The following is a 20,389-nucleotide window of genomic DNA, read 5'->3' on the forward strand; positions in this document are numbered from 1 at the left end:
CTGTGGTCCTTATTTAAGCTCTGGTAAGATAATTAAGCAAAACAGAAAGCCCTGAATCAAGGTCCAACTAGACCTTCAATACTACTAGAAAAAGAAATCAAAATTTGCTTCCATTGCAAGTTGGATTTTAAAATTTTGTGGGACTGAGAGTTTAAGTCACTGGTAGATCAATCATCTAGCATGTGTAAGGCCCTCAATTTGATCCCCAGTCCTGAAAAAAATTTAATAGAAAGTTAAAAAACAAAAAATTTTGTTTCATATGAATAAACAGGAGCATTTATATTCAAACTCTATATCTTATAATCTTACTGTTTGTTTACCCAGCATGTAGATTCCAAACGCCTAAGAGTCAAGAACGTGATCGCTACTCTGCGCACTTGTAACCAGAATGCACATGCACACGCGCTCTCACACACAGGGCCCATGCAGCAGAGCTGGCATCCACACAGCTCCAAGTGGTGGAAGAAGACTAACACTGTCGGGCATGTCACGACACTGAAGACAGGGAAAGGTGTGGCCTGTTACCATGTGTCACAGCCTTCCTCCCACTGGCCATGATGCCATCACACAGCTGAATGATTTTAGGAATTCCAATGATCTGTTTTGAATGATAGCGTTCGTAAGACAGTAACACCAGGAAGAAAAAGATGTTTGGAATAATTGCCTCTGATTCCCTGGAAACAAAAACATCCATTTAGATATTTCTTATCAAAATTAAGATACATGATCAATATAAACACCACAAAATAACTCAGATTCAGCCTTGAAAGACAGGGCACATGAGCTAAAAAGCCTCAGCAACCTTGTAAATCCTGGCCATGGCACTGGCTTCCCTGGCCCAGCACTCAGACAGCTTGGCCGCCAGGAGGGAGAAGCAGGAGCAGGTAGAGGGCACCTGGCAGCATGGATGCCCTGGTTCTCCATCTGCCCCTTCACTCTTGAGGCATCTGAGACTCAAAGGAGGAAAAGTGCCCTGCCCAAAACCAGTCAAGATGCCACAGAAGTAGGGCAAGATCTGGGTCTCTAGACCCCAAGTGGCTCTTGGAACACTCTCCTTCCACACTTGGTTGGACAGTCTACTTATGAAGTGCTCCAGGAACTGAAGAGCTTTACTTTTTAGTCCTCATACCCATAAACCTCAACAAGCATGATGGATGTACCACAGCCTAACGCCTGGTGAGGAGGAGCTGCAGAGACTAGAAGGGAGCACACACCCTGACATTCAATATGACTGGCTCCAGAAATGCAGCTCTACGGTTAGAAAAGGCATGTTCCATCAGTGAGAAATCAGCAACCTGGTGCCAACAGCAAACCCTTGAAATGGGAAATGAAACCAACAGCATATGTGGCAACCAAGTGCAGAACTTCTAAACAGTCATGAGAAGGTCTTTCTTTAATTCTTAAGAGAAATGAAAATGCACAGCATGCTTAGACTTCCATAAAGGCAAAAATGAAAAGCAAAGCCCAGCAAGACATCTAATAGCACTTTAGCCCATAGCAAGGACAAGGATTCTAAATGACAACATGCTGATTACCTGAACTGGCCCACTTCGATGTACTCAAACTGTTTCAGTACGAATCCAATGAACACCTACGGGCAGGAACACAAGTTCACATTAATAACAGGATTAAATAGAAAAACCATGTTATCATGTTACCTCCATAAATTTTCAACAAGTTTCCTGAGAGCCAATAAACCTGTTTATAATCAAGACCTCTAAGGATAGCCCCAAAAGAAGCCAGGATCCATACTGCCACATGAGAACATCAGCTTCTACCTCTGCTGAGGCAGAAATGGGAAATCAGAAAGAAAATGTCAACTGCGATCTTCAACATGCTCCAAGCAGAACATACCAATGCAGTGCCCTGGCTTCCCTCCTCCCTGCTCTCCGGGCACCTGCTGTCGAACCAGCCTCCTCAGCCCCCACTTCTCCCCATGTAGCCTCAGTGTCAGAGGAAACTAAGTAAGGATATGAATGAAGCTCCCCAAAAGGAAATGTCCAATGGGTCAATTTTCTCCAGATAGCTTTCATTAAGAAGGAAGAGTAAAAGTCATGCTCTAGCCTGATCCTCTCATTAGAAACTAGCCTGGCCCAACCCTGACGTGGGAATCAGCATATGGAAGGAGTGTCCTCACTTCTCCAGAAGCAGATCCGTAAGGTGAACAGAGCAGATGACAAGATCTAAAGAGACCTATGTCTAAAAGGAAATGAAGAACTATAATAATTCTACCTCAAAACATTTCCTGTCTCACGCAGGAAAACAGGCTCAAGATCAGAGCCCCACAACAAATCATGACGACTTAAAGGCAATTATCGAGTCTTGCCTGGAAGGAATCTGCAACATGCATCACCGGAACATGACTAGCCTGAGATTCATGCGCACAGAGATGTGGCAGGCCACACAGCCTCCACAGGGGTCCAGGCACTGGTCTCAGCTGCTAGCCTGGTACGTTATTTTAGGGGCAAGCTAACTTTTTCGACTGCTTGAAACTGCAGAACGTAACTGATAATTTGCTTTTAAAAAGTCTCTGGAGGGCTGGGGTTGTGGCTCAGTGGTAGAGCACTAGCCTAGCACATGTGAGGCACTGGGTTCCATCCTTAGCACCACATAAAAATAAATAAATAAAATAAAGGTATTGTGTTCATCTAGCTCTGAAACAAATTTTTTAAAAAAGGCTGTGGATTTTTGCAAAAATGCCTCCCAAAACAATAAATCTTAGCTATATCTTAAAATAGAAATCAAAGTTATTTCGGAGAGGAGGAGGGTAGGTAAGTGGATGGGGAAACCTCTGGCAGATTTTTAAAGGCTAATCCTACCAGAGCTCAACACAGACTTGGGGCAGTTGGGGCTAGTGCCCAACCTGCCTGCTGTGGCCTGCCCAGGGCCCAGGACTTCTGCCCCTGCATCCGTGAAACATTTAAGAGGCAGCAAGTGGTGTGGGGCCGGGGAATCAAACATCACATTTCTCTAAGGTAGACAGATGCTAGCATCTTTCTAGGGTAACCTTCATTCAGCTAGATCAGTATAGAGGATGACAGACAAAAGTCACAAACCTGATCTGAATCCAGAAGACAATAATTGACCCGGAGTTGAACCAGCTGTGCCAACAAATCCAAAACCTGCCTCTGTAACTGCACAGATGTCGTCGTGGTGTACTGTTTCAAAGCTTTAATAACAAGAGGCTCAAAGAGACGAATGTGGTTGTGAATAGCATTCTATAAGAAAAGAGAATCCAATGAGCTTTGGTCAAAAACTTGGGGCAGTGAACCGGGTTTTGTTTCTCGCACCACGGCATCCTGTGTTAATGGGAGGGGCCCAAGGCTGGCACCACCTCTGGTGCCATTTACCTTATCTGCACGGTTCTTTGTGACACTTGTGAGGTTTGTCTTCAATTGGGTGGACACTTTCTGGAGTACGTCAAACCATCTGCCAAATGGGAGAAGAGGGAAGCAAGGAATATGCTTCAGTAAAAACCAGTTTCAAGTTGGCAAAGTGAGAACATGTCACAGTGAGAAGAGCCAAAAGGTCACAGCAGTGCAGCGACAGCATGGGCTGCAAACTGAGCCTCAAGCCAGAGTTGAGGCTGCCTACCAACCACCAGACTGCTGTCTGCAGGCTCTCAAGTCTGAGCCCTATGCTCTGGGAAGCTCACGCCCAGTCCAAACGCCAGGAAGACCTGAGAGAGGTGACCAGGGATTTAGAAGGCAACACTTGACTTTCTTGGGAGGAATCTTTACAATATTTATGCTGATTATGTTTTTGTTTTTTTAAAGAAATATATGTGAGATTAAGATAGCTAACACTGTCAGACATGGGTGGTACACTGTAGTACCATCTACTCAGAGGGCTGAGGTAGGGGCCAGGACCAGTCTGAACAACACAGCAACCCTCCATCTCAAAAACAGCAACACACACACAAGGACACACTCACTCACCTACCTATATCTCATACGATTACATAAAGCACTTAAATAGAGCATTTTAGTTCGAGTTGTTTGATCACTAAATTTATCAAAGGAAAATCAAGGATTCTATTTTTTTTTTTTTTGAGTGCTGGGGATCGAACCCAGGGCCTTGTGCTCACAAGGCAAGCACTCTACCAACTGAGCTGTCTCCCCCAGCCCCTCTATTTTTATTACTACTCGAGAGTGGCAACTCAAATACTGGCTGATAATTATGATGATTCAGGAAACACCCAAGGGTTAAGGCTGAAGCTCTATGGTAGAATGCACAGGGCCTGGGTCCAGTACCTAGCACAGCTAAAAAAGAAATATCTTCTGTATTCCAGGCATCAAAAAGACAAATATACATTTAAGTGAAATGAGATTTCAACCATAAAGCGTACGCTATGGTTTTGATATGAGGTGTTCCCCCAAAGGATCACGTGTAAGATAATGCAAATAGTTCAGAGGTGAAATGAGTGGGTTACAAGACTATTAACTTAATCAGTGCATACATCCCCTGATATGTACTAACTGGGTGGTGACTATAGGCAGGTAGGATGTGGCTGAAGGAGGTGGGTCACTTTTGGGGTTTTAATTTTGTCCAAGGTGAGGAGAGTCCCCTTCTCTGCCTCCTGGTGGTGACGTCCTAAGCTGTGTTCCTCTCTCATGATGTTCTGCCTCATGTAAGGTCCCAAAGAACAGAGTCAGACCTCTGAAACAAACTTTTCCTCCTTTAAAATTGTTCGTCACAGGTCTTTTGGTCACAGCAATGAAAAAGCTAAAACAGTTTATAAAACATAAAGTAACCCATTTGAAACTTTTCTATGACCTTTAAACACCTCTCAACACCAGCACCACTGAGCCATGATAAGTGGTCTCTCACTGCAGACTGCCAAAGTGTCACCACACACACCACACTAGTGCAAAGGAAAGCATCACTTATGAGTCCAGAAAACAGAACAAGTTCTGGATGAGGACAAGGTGTGTCCCAGTCTGTTCTGGAATGCAGAGCTGGTACGTCCTAGGCAACTGCCCAGGCTCCTGCTCCCCAGTCCAGAGGGAGGCCAGGCACTCCTCTGCAGTTAGGGCTGGACCTATCATCTGTGCCAACATACTTTCTAGACTCTCTGGAACACAGTGGACGATGAGGAGATGCTGGTTCACTTATTTTTATTTTTAAATGCCCACTGGCTCCTGTGTCTTCACCAGTGGCAGATTCCCACCACGACTTACCCTGAGGTGTCATGCTCCTGCTCTGCCTGCACCATGTTCCTCAGGCTGGCGTCTGCTAGCGCCTGCGTGAAGTGGGTGTAGGGGGCCATGAAGCAGTAATGATACAAGCCTGGCCTCACGCTGGAGGAGCCAAGACGCTGTGCTCGGCCTTGAGATTTGCTGGGGTTAGAGGAGAAGCCATCAAATTGGGAGGCTAAGTTTGTTCCAAAGAGAGTCTTCAGCAGCTGGAGTGAAAAAAATGAAGCATCAACACTTGACACAAGGAAGCATGATCAACATGCTAAGACCCTCCCTTGAAAACAGTAAATCCAACAAAAATTCAGTGTGAAATTCAGTACTTGGGAGACCACCGCCAAGCAGTGCTGCCGGTACCTAAGCATTGGGGTTTCCCTGTGCTCTGACACTAGGCATTCTGAACAGAAGCCCACAGGGACAAAGACAAGTGTGAGACAGCAAGGGCTTAAAGTTCAGCACAGCTTAAAGTCCTCCCTCCCCCCAGTGACTCACATCTTCCTAAGGAGGGAGGAGGGTGCCCTTCTGGTCCATCATAAGGAAACAAAATAGGACAGCTCGGACCACCCAGCCCTTCCTGCTGATCATGCCCACCAGCACCAGCTTCTAAAGAAGCAGCAGCATTTGGTCACAGGGCCTGAGGGCCACTGAGAAAGGCAGAAAATGACACTCTCACCTGCTGAACACAAACAGTCGCCATTGTGGGTTCTCGGCTAAAGCAGGACTTCAGGTATCCAAGGATTTCTTCCACGCACTAGAAAGTCAGGCAAAGAGTAAGTGACTTGCAGACAGAAACCAAAGACACACACAGCTGCCATTTAAGTTGTGTCGACACAGAGGAAAACCAGAGGGACGTTTTTCCAGTTTATCACTTTGAACAGTCAAAAGTCCTGAAATCTAAGAAGAAACATGAGAGCCATTCTTTCACACATTTATACATTCATCCATTCAACTGTTGTTCAATGAACAGACATTGAGAATCTGCTGTCCATCTGCATCTGTCTTTAGGGCAGGGATTTGGAAGTGCACAAAGGAATTGCAAAGGCATCTGTGGAGCACCTGGATGTCTTCAGCTGATCACAGCACTTAGGAGCACAGTGCTATGAGATTTACTACAAATAAGTCCTCAAGGTGTCTCATGGCAATCAGCAAAAATAACAAGAATGACTCCCTTACTGTCACTCTTCTCACAAGCTACATTACCATCCAGAATGAGGCCTAAGGCACCATTGTCCTCCTGAAGCATCAAGAGGACAGAGGACAATGACTCTTTAAGAATACCATGGATCCAGGCCTGCAGTACCAACAGCATGCTTCCTTGCTGCCTAGCCAGCCTCGAGCCGCTGTCCCTGTTAGCTGCTAAAAACCAGCAACCAGTAGGCTAGAATGCCTCTCTGCATTTGTGAGATATAACTTTCTGTATCTGCTACTATCTAATACACAAGTCATGTATTTTCAGAAATTCTGATATGCCCATGTTCAAGGACTGAACCTGCTACATGCCCCTTTTTACTTTTCCTGGCTCATAGTGGCTAATCTCATCAATCCTAACAGAAAGAATTAACAACTAGAGGCTTTTGAGCTGCAATTTGTCCTCAAGGACCATCTCTCAGTAAATATGAATGGAATGCTTAGTGGGTATAAGAAACTGAAGTAGGTACTGCAAACAGCCAGAAAGTGTGCTGTTTCTGGCTTGTGAATTCCAGAGTCACAGGAACCAGGGCCCTGTTGCAGATATTAATATCCAATGTGATACAGAAAAACTGCTACCTTCTGGTCAGAATGGGGTGAGAGGGAGTGGATTTACACTCCTACCTGAGACAAACAACTTTTAAAAATAAAGTCCACACCAGGTCCAGATTTGGAAATGCAGTTCTCAAGACATGGACATCAGGAAACAAAGGGCAGTAATGCCAAGACACGGGGCAAACAAGGTAAGCCCTGAGTTGCCCCCGCTCACTGCCTCAAGAGTTCCCAGGTCATCCACAAGGAAGACAGACAAAGCCAAGTCCTAGAAATCAAGACGAGGAGGAACCCAGAGTCCAAGGACACCAAGATCTCTATGACCCAGGAAGAAGGCAATACAGACGATCCATGGAGATCTGGGAGAGGTACCAAGAACTCCAGCATTCAGTGGTGGAGCTGGGGGTGGAGGGGGTACGACATGAAGAACTCCAGCACTCAGTACATGTTTGCAAAGATACTGCCGATGTGCAGGTCAGGGAAAGGATTGTCAGCAATGATTAGAAAGCAGCATTCAGTGCTCACAAGGCCAGGAATGGTCACTCTTCTCACTAGCCTGATGGCAAAAACCTGTCCTTTTGAGGCACTGGGTGGAGCACTCAGGAAGGCCTAGCTTTCCCTAATAGAGGGGAATAATCAGCAAAGACCCAAATTAAGCACAATTCCAAACCATCTGACCAATCCAGTTTGCACTGGAGGAGACAACTGTTCCCATGAAATGTAACTGAATCCCAGAATAAATATCTATAGGATCTATGGAACACAAAAAGACCTCACACCAACAGTAAAATTCACATCAGGCATCCAAAGATCAGCAGGCATGCAAAGGTGCAGGAAAATCCAGTCCCTGATGGAGAGTACTCAATCAACTAAAACTAATCTACAACTGACAAGATTTTAGAATTAGCAAAGCATATTAAATTATTACAACCGTATTCAAAAATAAGTCAAGGGAGACACAAGTCAGGGGCTGGGGTTGTGGCCCAGTGGTACAGCAATTGCCTGGCATATGTGAGGCACTGGGTTCAATTCTCAGCACTACATACAAATAAATAAAATAAAGGTCCATCGACAATGAAAAAAAAAATATTAAAAAAAAAGAGAGACATAAGTCAAAACTTCTAGAGATAAAAATGCTACAAAGTTAATGATGAAGCATACATTAAAAGGATTTAAGGCAGATTAGACATCACAGAAGAACCTAGGAGACAGAAACTACCCAAAACAAAGAACAGAGGTTTAAAAAGGTAAAAACCAAAAAGAACATCAGTAAGCTATGGACAACTTTAAGCAACCGAATATGCAGGTAATTAGAATGTCCTGGTGGGGGCAGTTAGTGGTCTGAAAAAAGTATTGGAAGAAATAATGCCCCAAATATTCCAAACTTAGAAAATGATAAAACACAGATTCAAGAAGGTCAACAAACCCAAGCACAAGAAACACAAGTTGTGCTGTTTCTTACATCAAGGCACATTGACAATCAAATCCCTGTGAAGTAGTATAGTTTTTAAAGACAGAAAACATGATACTGAGCAATATGGAGTTATGAAAAAAAGGGCATTATATATAATGCAAAGCAACCTACCACATATTAAATTTCCAATCATGCATAAAGAGAACAGAATAAACAAGATCAAGATGAAAGAAGAATAAAAGTTACTTGTCAAGGATGTGGAATTATTTTTTTCATTTCCAGTGTTGGTATTTAGAAAAACAAAATGAAACAACCCTATGTTTACACTAAAATCTCTCTTGGCCTTCTTATCCTATAACCAGCCAAGCTCACAGAAATCTGAAGCCTCGCTCATGCGTCTGCCCCCTGGAGCACCCACAGCCTCAGGCAGTGCGACCCAGGCACACAAAGTGAAGGCTCCTGCTGCCTCGCCCTCAGCGGTTACAACCCAAGCTGCCATTGTACATCTCAAGCTGGACTGGGTGACCCAAGCATCTGGTATCTTTGCAACTGACCCAGGATCACAGTGCAGCAGGAATGGATTTCAAACCCTTCCCAGATCACACATCAGTGAAGAGGAGGCCTCACTCTTGTGAAGACCAGGAACCACCTGCGGAGGCTTCCTCTCCACCTCCCTCACCAGAAAGCCCAGGGAGGGAGACTTCAGACTTGCAGGATGAACTTCCAAGTACAAATACCTAGGAGAAACTGTCATGGAAGCTGACAGAAGCCTCTGTGGGACTGCAAGGAAGATAAACATACAAAACAGGAAAGCAGAGGTGAGCAAAGCTACCTTCACCTGCGAGACAGGCAAGAGAAGATGCTCAATTCTCAGTTCTTCTTGTACGAAACCCAATGATTCTCAGAACTGAATTCCTGTATGTACCTTCAACACACATGCCGAACTGTACCCCTGATTTCAGGCATATAAAGGTCAACTCATGTCACTCTTGATTAAAATGTGAACTGATGGCTATTTACCTTTGTATCTTTGGATAATGCAGCATTTCATGAATTCACTGACTGAGAAGACATCATCTCTATGGGCGATGGCTATACACAAAGGAGCAGATCCAGCAAAGTCCAAGAACTACAGAGTCTGACTGGCACGTGACTCAGGTGTTTACCACATTTCACTGACAACTTTCCCACATGCTGAGCACTTCCACTATGAAATGGTGGTGTGGGGAGAGGGGATTGCTGCACTTAGAACTAAAGAACGTCCATACTGAGCATAATGGAAGGCCTGAAACCCCAGTGGTTTGGGAGGCTAAGGCAGAAGGATCCCAATTTCAAGGCCAGCCTCAGCAGCTTAGCAAGATCCCATCTCAAAATAAAAATAAAAATAAAAATAAGAAGTGCTGGCTTAGTGGCTCAGTGTTTAAGTGCCTCTGGGTTCAATCCCTAGAACCACCACGACAATAACAACAAAAAACAAACCAACAAATCCAAAGAACATGTGGCCCTCAGCTCTGCTTCTTCCTAAGGTAGAGAAACTAGTCACACATTCTTACTGAGTTTTTTGGTGGTTTTTGTTTTTTGTGTTTTTTTTGTGGTGCTGGGGATTGAACCCAGGGCCGTGTGCTTGCAAGGCAAGCACTCTATCAACTGAGCTATAGCCCCAGCCCACTGAGTTTGTTTTTGCCCTTTTCTACCTGAAAGGTCAAATGAGAAAATCAAGGATTTTATCAGCACATTTTTAAGCTGTATTTTCTAGAATAAACTGGGTCTGAACTAATATACAGCACTGAACTTAACGTGTTGAACAGGACATAAATCCCACACACCTTCTGTCTGGGAGAGGAGTGGGACTCAGGAGCCTGACACAAGGATGTGGAGTTAGGCAGCGGTCCTTGCACACCGCTGCTGCTTCCTGGACAGATCTGGAGTGCTGGACCCCACCCGTGAAGCCCCAGTCCAGCGCACACACCAGATGTGCCAGTCATAGCTCAAGGAGAAGAAAAGACACAAACCTTCCCAATGTCCTGCAGTGTAGCCAGCTCTAGAATCTGAGAGAGAACATCCAAGGCAGAGCGCAGGAACCCCCCAAACTTTTCAGTGCTGTTCTGAAGATCCAAGGTGACCTTGGCAAGGTGGAAGGAGAGAGCACAGGGTTATTGGCACTGCTGCAGTCATTATCCACCACAACAGTGACACAAATGCATTGTGGCTGCCATGAGATATTTCTGGCATGCTATCCTTCACACTCCCATTCAGGTTTGTCTAGATACTTACCGTTTTTGGCACTGGGAAAATACCTTGAAAACTGCTCTTCCAGATAGCTATATACACTGTTAGAGTCCAAGTTATGCTGACACTACCGAAAGCACTAATTCCTGACCTTACGTCATAAAGAGAACAAAACTGTTAAACGCCCCTCATAACTAGTATCTGATATATATCAAGAAATATAAAGTACAAAAGACTTATTCCATATCCACTGGGATCCCTAGGAGAGACTATTATCAATTTCAGATATAGTTATTCAGTCTGGTTATCACAAAATTTTAAATCAGTGTTAGGATAAATTAAGGTTCCAAAGGATTGTGCTTAATTAAATTACATAGTAATTTCCCTATTTTATAGACTCAGAGGATGCGTCATGACCAAACAGATAATGTATAAAAACAAGGGTTGATGGGGGGAACTACATATGGAAATAAACATTGGCAAAAACATTACAATACAGCTGGGGCTGTAGCTCAGTGGTAGAGCACTTGTCTCCCATGTGAGACACTGGATTAGCTCCTCAGCACCACATAAAAATAAATACAAAAAAAAAAAAAAAAAAGATATTGTGCTCATTTACAACTAAAAAAATGTTTTAAAAAAATTACGATAGAACAGAATTGGCCCAGAGATATTAAATCTAACCACCCAAGATGGGCAAAGACAGAGGAAGCAGGCAGGAGACAGATTCAGAATGAAAACAGAGTAGATCTACCTCCTGCGCATGCTGGGGTCAGCCTGAATACACTTTCAACAGGGCAGGAAAGGAAGCGGCACCCAGCAGTGAGAACACTGAGGACAAGAGGAATAGGGAGACGTCATGTAAGGATAGGAGCCCAGGGAGGAAGGTCTCCTCTAATTGGCACAGTGATGCTTCCTCTCTGGAAGGTGGAATCTGGAGGGAGCAGGCCCCCAGGCAGACCTAGCATCTGAGCTGGCCAGGGTTTAGTAAAGGGGGCGCCCCTAGGGCTTCAGAGGAGCAGCAGTCCTATGGAGACTCAGGAACCAAGGAAAGGAACCAGGGCAGAGAAGAGAGGTGGGGCTGGGGGTGCACAGCTAGGCAAAACTCGGGGGGGGGGGGGGTAGGGGTGGGCGGCAGGGTGGGGGCAGGGAGGTGATGTGAGCAGTGGGAGAGCCAAGGGGAGGAGAGCTGATGACTAAAGCCCACTGCCAGCCCACCACTCACACAAGGCAGCTACCAGGGTGGATGAGGAAAGACAGACAGCAGGGAGGCCAAAATCAAAGTGGGTGCCCGGCAGTCCTGAGTATTCATGAATGAAATGACAAGCAGGAGCAAGCACCCTGGGAGCACAGGCAGGGCCTGAGAAAAGAAACATCTTCTCACGTGGCATCTAAATGTATCGGCCCCTTCTTTAGACTGGCATAAGGAACACGCAGTTAAACAGAGACTAAACTTTTGTAAAATGTGGTCGAATATTTTTCTCTTTCAAAATTATCGATATCCTTCCAAAAAGAAACTACATAAGGTTTACAGATGGTTTTCCAAAAAATGAGAAGTATCTGCTAGTACAAAAAACAATGAATGTCTGGGAATATATTTACCAAGAAATGAGCAAGAGTTATGTTAAATAATCTTTAAAATAAAAAATCCTTTAAGCTGTGCAGGGTGGTATGGTGGTGTGTACCTATAATCCGAACCACTCAGGAAGTGGAGGCAAGAAAGTCAAACAAACGTTTAAGGCCAGCCTGGGCAACTTAGCAAGATCCAAATGGAAATAAATATGACTCAAAATAAAAATAAAAAAAGACTGGGGATGAAGCTCAGTGGTAGAGTGTTAGCCTAGTATACTTGAGGCCCTGGGTTCACACCCAAGGCAAAAAAAAAAAAAAAAAAAACCTTTGTATTTCACATGCTTTTGAGGTAATAAAAGAAGTTTTGAACAAGGAGAAAAGCACCCCATTCTGGACAAGTCAACTTACCATATAACCATATCATTCCTCCCTACATGAACCTACAAATTCAACATGATGAAATGAAATAATCTTATTCTAGTGTTCACATACAGAAATAAATAAGAACATCCAGAAATTTTTAAAGAAAAATGGGAGAACTGATCTCAAAAATATATCGTGAAGCTGTGAAGCTACAGTAACTAGTGTGTTTCTAACAGATGAACAAAAGTGATATGTAACAAACTGCAGATAGAAGGAAAGTAAGGGGAAAATAAAAGAACTAAAACATACATAAAAGTGTCAACACAGCAGACACCATCCTTCTAGGGGCCTCCCTGCATGGCTGGCCCTAGTGTAGACAGTCCCCTACACTATGTAAAACTTGCCCTAGCTGTACGCTTGGCCCACTGAGCATCTGAAACACCTGGACTTTGCTCAACACAAACCAGGTGCTTTCCTTCTGTCTGGAATTCTGCTTCACATTAGCAGACAGCACAATGCTGCACTTTTAAGTGAGCCTCACAGGGACAGAGCACAGGAAGCCTGCATAGGGATCCCTCTACACTCTTCCAGGGCTACTTTCCCTATAACCCCGCTATGTGTCCTCAGGACCCCACTGTGCTGAGCCTACGCTGTGAGGACCCCTACATGCTGAGTCCAGGAGTCCTCCTGGCACATCTGAGCATGTGGGTAGGTCTAGAAAAGCCCAGACAACAGCCCCAAACCAAAATACTTGTAAAATACCACAAACCACAGTACAAACATCAACAGTCATCATAAACATGCACAGATGCATTTGAGAACTCAGCAGAGGCCCACACCTTGTAGTTGGCATGCGTAGCTTTCAGGACGTCGTGCAACTTGAGGTACGAAGGGAGATGGTAAAAACTTCCCAAGGAGGAGGATTTACTTGCTGTGACAGGCCCTGAAGAGTCGGATTGTCGGGAGGCTATAATAACATGAAATAAACATTCAGACCAAAGGGAAAATACCATGGAGTTTAAAAGCAATGACTGATAATGATGAGTTTTAAATGTATTTTAGCAGAAAAAAATTCAAAACGTTCCTCAGACTTTTTGGTTAATAAGATGTAAGGAGAAAGTGACCAACACACAGAAGTAGAACCTGAGATCCAAAAAATAACATAAAACAACAGTAGGAACGGCAGTGCTTTGACACTGTTGCTGTTTGCTTGCTTTGTAAGGCGTCCTCTGCCAACTGAATGGCTGTGGCCAACCCCAGGGCCCCTCCCAGGCTACGGCACCTTGAAGAACACAAGGTTAACCCCAGGCAACTTAGTCGTCAGCCCCTTAAGCAATCAAACAGGTTGACATGTTCTGAAAACTGTAGAGAGCAGTAATATTATCATTAAACTAATACATAAAGGATCAAACACCATATACAACTTTCTCTACTACAGTTTTAAGGACTTCTGACATGGAGTGCTTGGTTTATTTAATTCATCAAAAAGATGTCCACACACTGATGTATATGTCAAGTCTGAAGTTTTTAAAAAGATCTATCTTTCTGCTGTACTTGAGTCAATCCTTGGAAAAAAAGCATCTTTTTGGGTGCATATACAAATATGCAACAAACAATAAATCTCACCATTATGTACAACTACAAAGCACCAAAAACAAAAAATTATGGAACAAAAGACAAAAAAAGGAAAAATTTTAATATGTTGGTCAAAGTATATCAATTTCATTTACAGATGAAGGAATAAGTTCAAGAGACCTACTGAACAATATGGTGACTACAGTTACTAACAATGCTATTGTACCCCTGAAAATCCCCCACAAAACATGGTAAGTACATGAAGTAATAAATCCACGTGAGCCAGCCACTCCACATGTGTACATGTTACCAGGAGACCACTCAGGAACAGGTGGGACAGTCCACGATAGTGGGCACCCTCTGCTTTGCCCCACCCCTACCCCTGCCAGAGTCCCCAATAACAGCAGTAAGGGTGGTAGGGATTCGGTCCATATGGTCACATCAAAGTTCTGGGGCTTCTGTTCTGACATTTCCTCAGGTGTAGAAGCCCCTCCAAACACCTATGAATTTTCTGTGCTCCTCCCATTCAGAAGGCTTTTTTCCCACCACCTCTCATTAGTGCTTCCAAACTTGAATGTTTTATTTCTGACCTCAGAATTCCTCCCCTAGCAGAATCAGTCACCCCACCCCTATCCTCAGGCACTCATGCCACCTCCCTTACTGGAAATCAGGAGTCCTCTCGTGCAGCAAACCCCTCTCCTGCAGAAAGAGGGCAGGAAGGAGGGCACACAGGAGAGTAGGTCCTGTGCCCTGGCCGGCTGCCTGCAGGGTGTAGTGACTATGCTTCAGCAAGATAATTAAAGACCCTTAAGACCAAAAGTGGTCTGCAAACCTGAGGCTACTCTCAGGGAAGCCTTCTCTGACTCTACTCCTGTGTGCTTGATTTCTATAAAGCACCAAGTGCCGAGCTGGGCTATTGACCTGGACAGCAGCCTGTCCTCCCCGACACTGCGTACCTGTGCTGGCCTCACTGCCTTTCTTGGGGCTCAGCGGAGCAGATGCTTGTTCTCCTGGTTCTTTCTCCTTTCCCTTTCGTCGAATGGGACTTAGAGAAGGGGGGTTTGTTAGAGAAGGCAAGGCTGCCTAAAGTAGAAAACAAGACACAAGTGTGACAAATACAAAAAAAAGTGTGTGCATTTGCCAAGTGCTGGAAAGCACTGACCCATGCCGTCCACTGTCGCTCTGAACCCACTTTCACAGAACTCGGCCACTGTACACGCGTCGTCCGCCCTCTCTCCACACCACAACCATGTCTGGTAGGTCTGGCCCAGAACCTCCTCACAGGTGCAAATGGGCTGGAGATGGAAGGGGTCCTCAGGGAGTCAGGAGGGCCTGAGGCTGTTGGAGCCCCCAGGCCATGCCCTCCAAAAAAAGGAAATCAGGGCACTCTCTGTGAGTTGGGACAGGACAGGCACAAAGCACTGTCCAAGGGAACTTTCTGCCACAGTGGAAATGTTCCATGCCTGCATCAGCCAGGATATTAGCCACTTAACCAATATGACTCTTGAGCCCTCAGAATGTGACTAGTGTGACTTAGGAGCTGAGTTTCCAGCTTGTTAAATTTTCATTAAGTTTGAGTGTCAGGGTGCGGGGGAAGGGAAAAAAAATAACAGAATAAATCAAACAACATTACCCTATGTAAATTTATGATTACACAAATGGTATGCCTTGACTCCATGTACAAATAGAGAAACAACATGTATCCCATTTGTGTACAATTAAAAAAAAGTTTGAGTGTCAAAAGATGTCTGTGAGCAGAGGTGAAGGGTTGTGATAGCTCCAGCGCTTGTCCAGAGAAAGTGCATGTGCACCAGCCGTAGGACAGAACCTTTAAGGTTGGCAAGAAACACTGGACCAAGGAGTTCTAGGGAGGGGCTGGGATGGAGGAAATAGGAGGCCGCTGCGAAGCAGGCTGGAGAGAAGGCTTAGATGGGGAAGGGGGTCTGAAGAGTCTCTAAAGGGGAAAAGAGAGGGCTAGAACAGTATCCTGGAGATTTAAAGACATGACCCTGGCAGGAAGAGTATTCCAGAAGGTGGTGGAAGGAATCAGACCAGAAGGGGCTAAAGAAGCGATGGCTGAAGTAGGGGACAGAGTCCAGACAGGCAGGGCCAGAGATACCTCACCAAGAAGGTATTCCCACAGAGTGGGGAACACTAGGTGCTGGGTGGGGAGGCTGGCTGTTCAGAAGAGCTTGAGAGGAGAGGAGACAGAGCTGGGTGAGTGTAAAGACAGAGCAGGCCAGACCTCCTCCTGTCTGGTGGCTGCTGGGTTGGCTTCTTCTTCAGAGGGCCAAGAACTTCTCAGAGATTCGGGGGCACTGGCCGGGAGAGGCTTATGGACGGAAAGAATCAGACACATCTGAACTAATGTCCCTTAGATTCACTATGCAAAAAAAAAAGTTAACATCTGTTTTGAAGCTCATTTTATTGAACTGTAATTCAAAGAAAAGTTAAGACCGTTTGCCAACACTGCCAGAGAGAGATGAGGCACATAGTAGTCACCACACCAAACCTCCCTGGCCAACACCAAGAGCCTAAGACAGTGAGGCTTCTCCCCGCAGCCACAGAAGTTGACAGGCAGAAGAGAGCTCATGTTCTAATGCACTGGCAGAACACCAGCGATTCTGCTCACTTACAACAGAAAAGAGTAAGGGGCAGCCTTCCAGAAAAAGGTGCCCCAGAGACCCACAGCCACCAGAACTGGAGTACCACAGCAGTACTGAGGAAGAAGTTACCTTGAGAGCTGGCCCAGGAGCCACGTCATCCAACACGTGGGCACAGATATTGATCACCTTCAGCAGGTGAGAGAAGAGCTGTTCCACCATGGGCACCAGGGTCCGATCCCCCAGAGCAGGCCAGACCTCCTCCTGTCTGGTGGCTGCTGGGTTGGCTTCTTCTTCAGAGGTCCAAGAACTTCTCAGCGATTTGGGGGCACTGGCTGTGACATAGGCACACGTCACTTCCGACCTCCACAGTGTGAGAAAATTGCTTGGGGGAACATATGTCATTAGACCCAGCTATGCTGAGATTCTGCTGGACTTCTGCACTTGATGCTCAATGGACTCCTCAAATTCAACATGCAAGTGACATGCCCCCAAAATCTGTGTTTCCAATTTCCACAGATGTCACCACCACACACCAGCCCAGGATGCTAGCTTAGTTCAGTTAGAGACCTAAGCCTTGCATGAGTCTGTCTCCTTCATTCTTCCAGTCTTTCCACTCCAATCCCCAAAGACACTATATGTTTGGACTGTCTTTTGCCTGATATTCTACATCAACCTGTCACTGAGATCCACTATCTTCTCTAGCCCTTATTCAGCCAGCAGAATTGTCTTCCTAAGAGAAGAGCTTGACTATCCCTTTCATGAAACCAGTCAACTGTTTCCCAAAGCCAAAGAGCAACTTCTCCCCAAAGGGTTAGTGGGTTCCACCTCCTCAGTGGCCACACTCTCCTCTCATCCCTTCACAGGACACCCTGTGACTCACCTTCCCCCAACATCATTCAACTTTTCACATCTCCATGCCTCTGCACGAGCCAGACCCCATCTGCTGTGCCCTTTCCTGCCAGCCCATGGATCTGTACAAAGAAGCTACTCACAGCTACTCTGTGCTGCACCTGGCTTGGGTGCATGCATCCCTTCCAGTCTAACCAACTTGAGGACGGCATCTAGACGCTGTTACGCTCTTAAGGCCCCCAGGCCTGTGCCAGTGCCTGGCAGTGGTACCCACTAAAATGAAACTCAAGATGGTTTACTACAGCCAGCTAAGGGGCTGGACTGGGAAAAAGCTACCTTAAAATACCTAGAACAGAACAGCTGCTTATAAACACAGCCATACACCAACACCAGAAGTTGTGACCGAGGGAACGAGCTATGCCTTGCGATGATTCATGGTGTTGTTTTTCCCTTACATGCTGGCCACCATCACTCCTCATAAGGACCAAAAGCTAAAGTCCCAGAGTCCCTCTTTCAACTTGGTATCAGTACCTGCAAGCAAGTTTCCAGCCAAAACCAAAGCATCCTGATGGGCTGAGAGATCCAGGGGGAACCAAGCTGAAGAGAGCAGGGTAAGAATCATGGTGGCCATCCCGACAGTGCAGCTCTTCCTGGAATCCTCAGAGGCACTCAGTGGGGGCACCCTGCAAGCAAGATATGGGCAAGGCCAATGGAGGCCAAGGCTCAGGCAAGTGCCTCACTCTGATGCACCAGGAGAAAGGCATGGCACGACACCCTAGACAGGCTCAGGAATTCACTCCGTTTTTTTTAGCATTTTGAATGAGTACATTTTATTCCAGTGCCAAAAGTGCTCAGAAGTCAAGTCTAGTGCTGCACCTGCGATCAGAAACCGTAGTCGCTCAGTCACGAGTTCCCTTCTTTCCATGAAAGAAGAATCATTCTAGACCAAGAATGCAACCCCCTCAAAGCAAATGTGAGGTGGCCATACATGACACATAAGAAGTCTATATCACTTCCAAATGCAATGTGTGTCACCAAAGTGTCTGCCAGTCTGGGTACACATGAAGGCTCACTCTCTGGTGCAGCAGGAGACCCAGAACTATTGCCCACTTGCTGGCAGGCCATCTATTGGAGGGAAATGACTTTAAAATGAAAATTGTTAATGTAAGCACCACAGTATACCTTGTAGTTCATCACAACTCATGTGCTAGTCTGTGAGCATTGGGTGGTGGTTGAGGCGGGCACTAGGGTTTGAAACCACGGCACTTTACTACTGAGTTATATACCTTAAGCCCTTTTATTTTGAGAAAGAGTCTCACAACTTGTGATCAGCTTGGCCTCAAATCTGCCATCCTCCTGCCTCAAGTCTCCTGAGTTGTTGGGATTACAGGCATGCACCACTGTGTCCAGTCTTGATTTTTAATACATGGGGTAATTTTGGGAAGAATAAAATAAATTAGAAAAGTCTTTTGTCAGGTGTTTTAAGTTTTTTATTTTTAAGAATAAAACAGATATTTGCAAATTTGCATTTGTTTTTGCACTGAAAATTTACTGCTAAACTAGCCACACTACTATCACTTTTTCTTTTTATCCCGAGTTTTAGTCCTTTTCTTTTTTGGTTCTGGATACTGAACCCAGGGTCTTGTGCATGCTAAGCAGAAAACTGATTGTATTGGGGGAGAGGGTAGTATGAAAATGCCCTTAAATGAGCCCACGATCACATTCTTGAAACCCTAAGATGCCTAAGAACATTTGGCGCTCATTAGATTTACCACTAATTCAGTATTTCCAACAACTCCTCTCACTACTTTTCACACAACTAATAGGGCAGAAACAAGTATTCTATCAGCTACATTTCAAAAAAGCCAACTTAATAAAAAAACAGTAAGAGACAGAAAAAAGGTATTCCAGGAACTATGGCTGTAGTGTGTAGCTGTGACAACTACAAAGGTAGGGAAATACATACCCACAATGCCACCCCGAACTCCAGATGCAAGCCGGAAAAGCCATGGAAAGAAGACTCAGGGCTTCACAGCAGCCGAACTACAGAAGACAGGAGTGAGAGTGTCACCCAGGAGGGCTTGCCCTGCATTAAGGACTGCCAACCACCGAGAGCACGCGCCTCAGCAACCGCCAGGCTGTCTGTGCTGGGGATGCAATTCAGACTTTAAAAAGAGATACGGCTAGACAAGTAAAATGTGAGTTTCACCATGGGTAGACATTTCCCAGGGAAGCAGGACCAGCAGCGGTCAGCTCAGGCCTGGAGCTTCCCACTCTCCAAGGAAGGCCCTGGCAGCTGACTCCAGTTTCTAGTTCATCCCTCCCACCAGACTGCAGGAATTAGCAGGAAGGGATCCTGTGGGGTTTTGTATCCCAAGCCTAGAACAGTGCTTGATATACAGAGGCCACAATAAAACACATAAGTTCATGATACCCTGAACACATCTAGGTTTCAAAAGCAATTATTTACTTAGCAAGACAGAGGAATCAATTGTCTGACGTTTCTATAATATCCAAGAATTTCTATCACATAGACAAAAAGGTTTATCCTAGTAATCAGAAAATTAATATTACTTTTTGTATAATTGTTCCTTCTTTATTATAAAAGTAACACTTGTTCATTTTAGAAAACTTGGGAATCACTGAAAAATATAAAGAAAATAAAAATCACCCACAATCTAAAAATTCATTTTGACAACTTCTGTCAGTCATTTTTCTGAGTACACGAGAAGTGCATATCCATGAATATTATTTTTCCTGCCTCTGATTCAACCATACATACCCATAAGTACAGCTTTGAATTCTTTTTCATTCAACATTATAATCCAGATTTTTATCTCTACACC

General features: G+C 45.0%; 1 protein-coding gene across 3 annotated transcripts in view; it reads right to left on the reverse strand.

Moving 5' to 3' along the window:
- HTT (huntingtin) overlaps positions 1-20,389 on the reverse strand; it is a 140,250-nt gene that overhangs the window by 52,606 nt on the left and 67,255 nt on the right. For all 3 annotated transcript variants that reach the window (XM_079154365.1, XM_079154367.1, XM_079154366.1), the window contains 12 exons: positions 19,510-19,586; positions 18,075-18,226; positions 16,824-17,026; positions 15,045-15,171; positions 13,353-13,480; positions 10,362-10,472; positions 5,869-5,946; positions 5,181-5,404; positions 3,351-3,429; positions 3,057-3,218; positions 1,536-1,591; positions 526-674 (listed from right to left, as the gene is read on the reverse strand). In XM_079154365.1, the coding sequence (XP_079010491.1) occupies positions 526-674; positions 1,536-1,591; positions 3,057-3,218; positions 3,351-3,429; positions 5,181-5,404; positions 5,869-5,946; positions 10,362-10,472; positions 13,353-13,480; positions 15,045-15,171; positions 16,824-17,026; positions 18,075-18,226; positions 19,510-19,586 (1,546 nt within the window). The remainder of the gene's footprint in view (positions 1-525; positions 675-1,535; positions 1,592-3,056; positions 3,219-3,350; positions 3,430-5,180; positions 5,405-5,868; positions 5,947-10,361; positions 10,473-13,352; positions 13,481-15,044; positions 15,172-16,823; positions 17,027-18,074; positions 18,227-19,509; positions 19,587-20,389) is intronic.

The sequence above is a fragment of the Sciurus vulgaris genome, assembly GCF_902686455.1.
Source record: "Sciurus vulgaris genome assembly, chromosome: 9".
Taxonomy (NCBI): domain Eukaryota; kingdom Metazoa; phylum Chordata; class Mammalia; order Rodentia; family Sciuridae; genus Sciurus; species Sciurus vulgaris.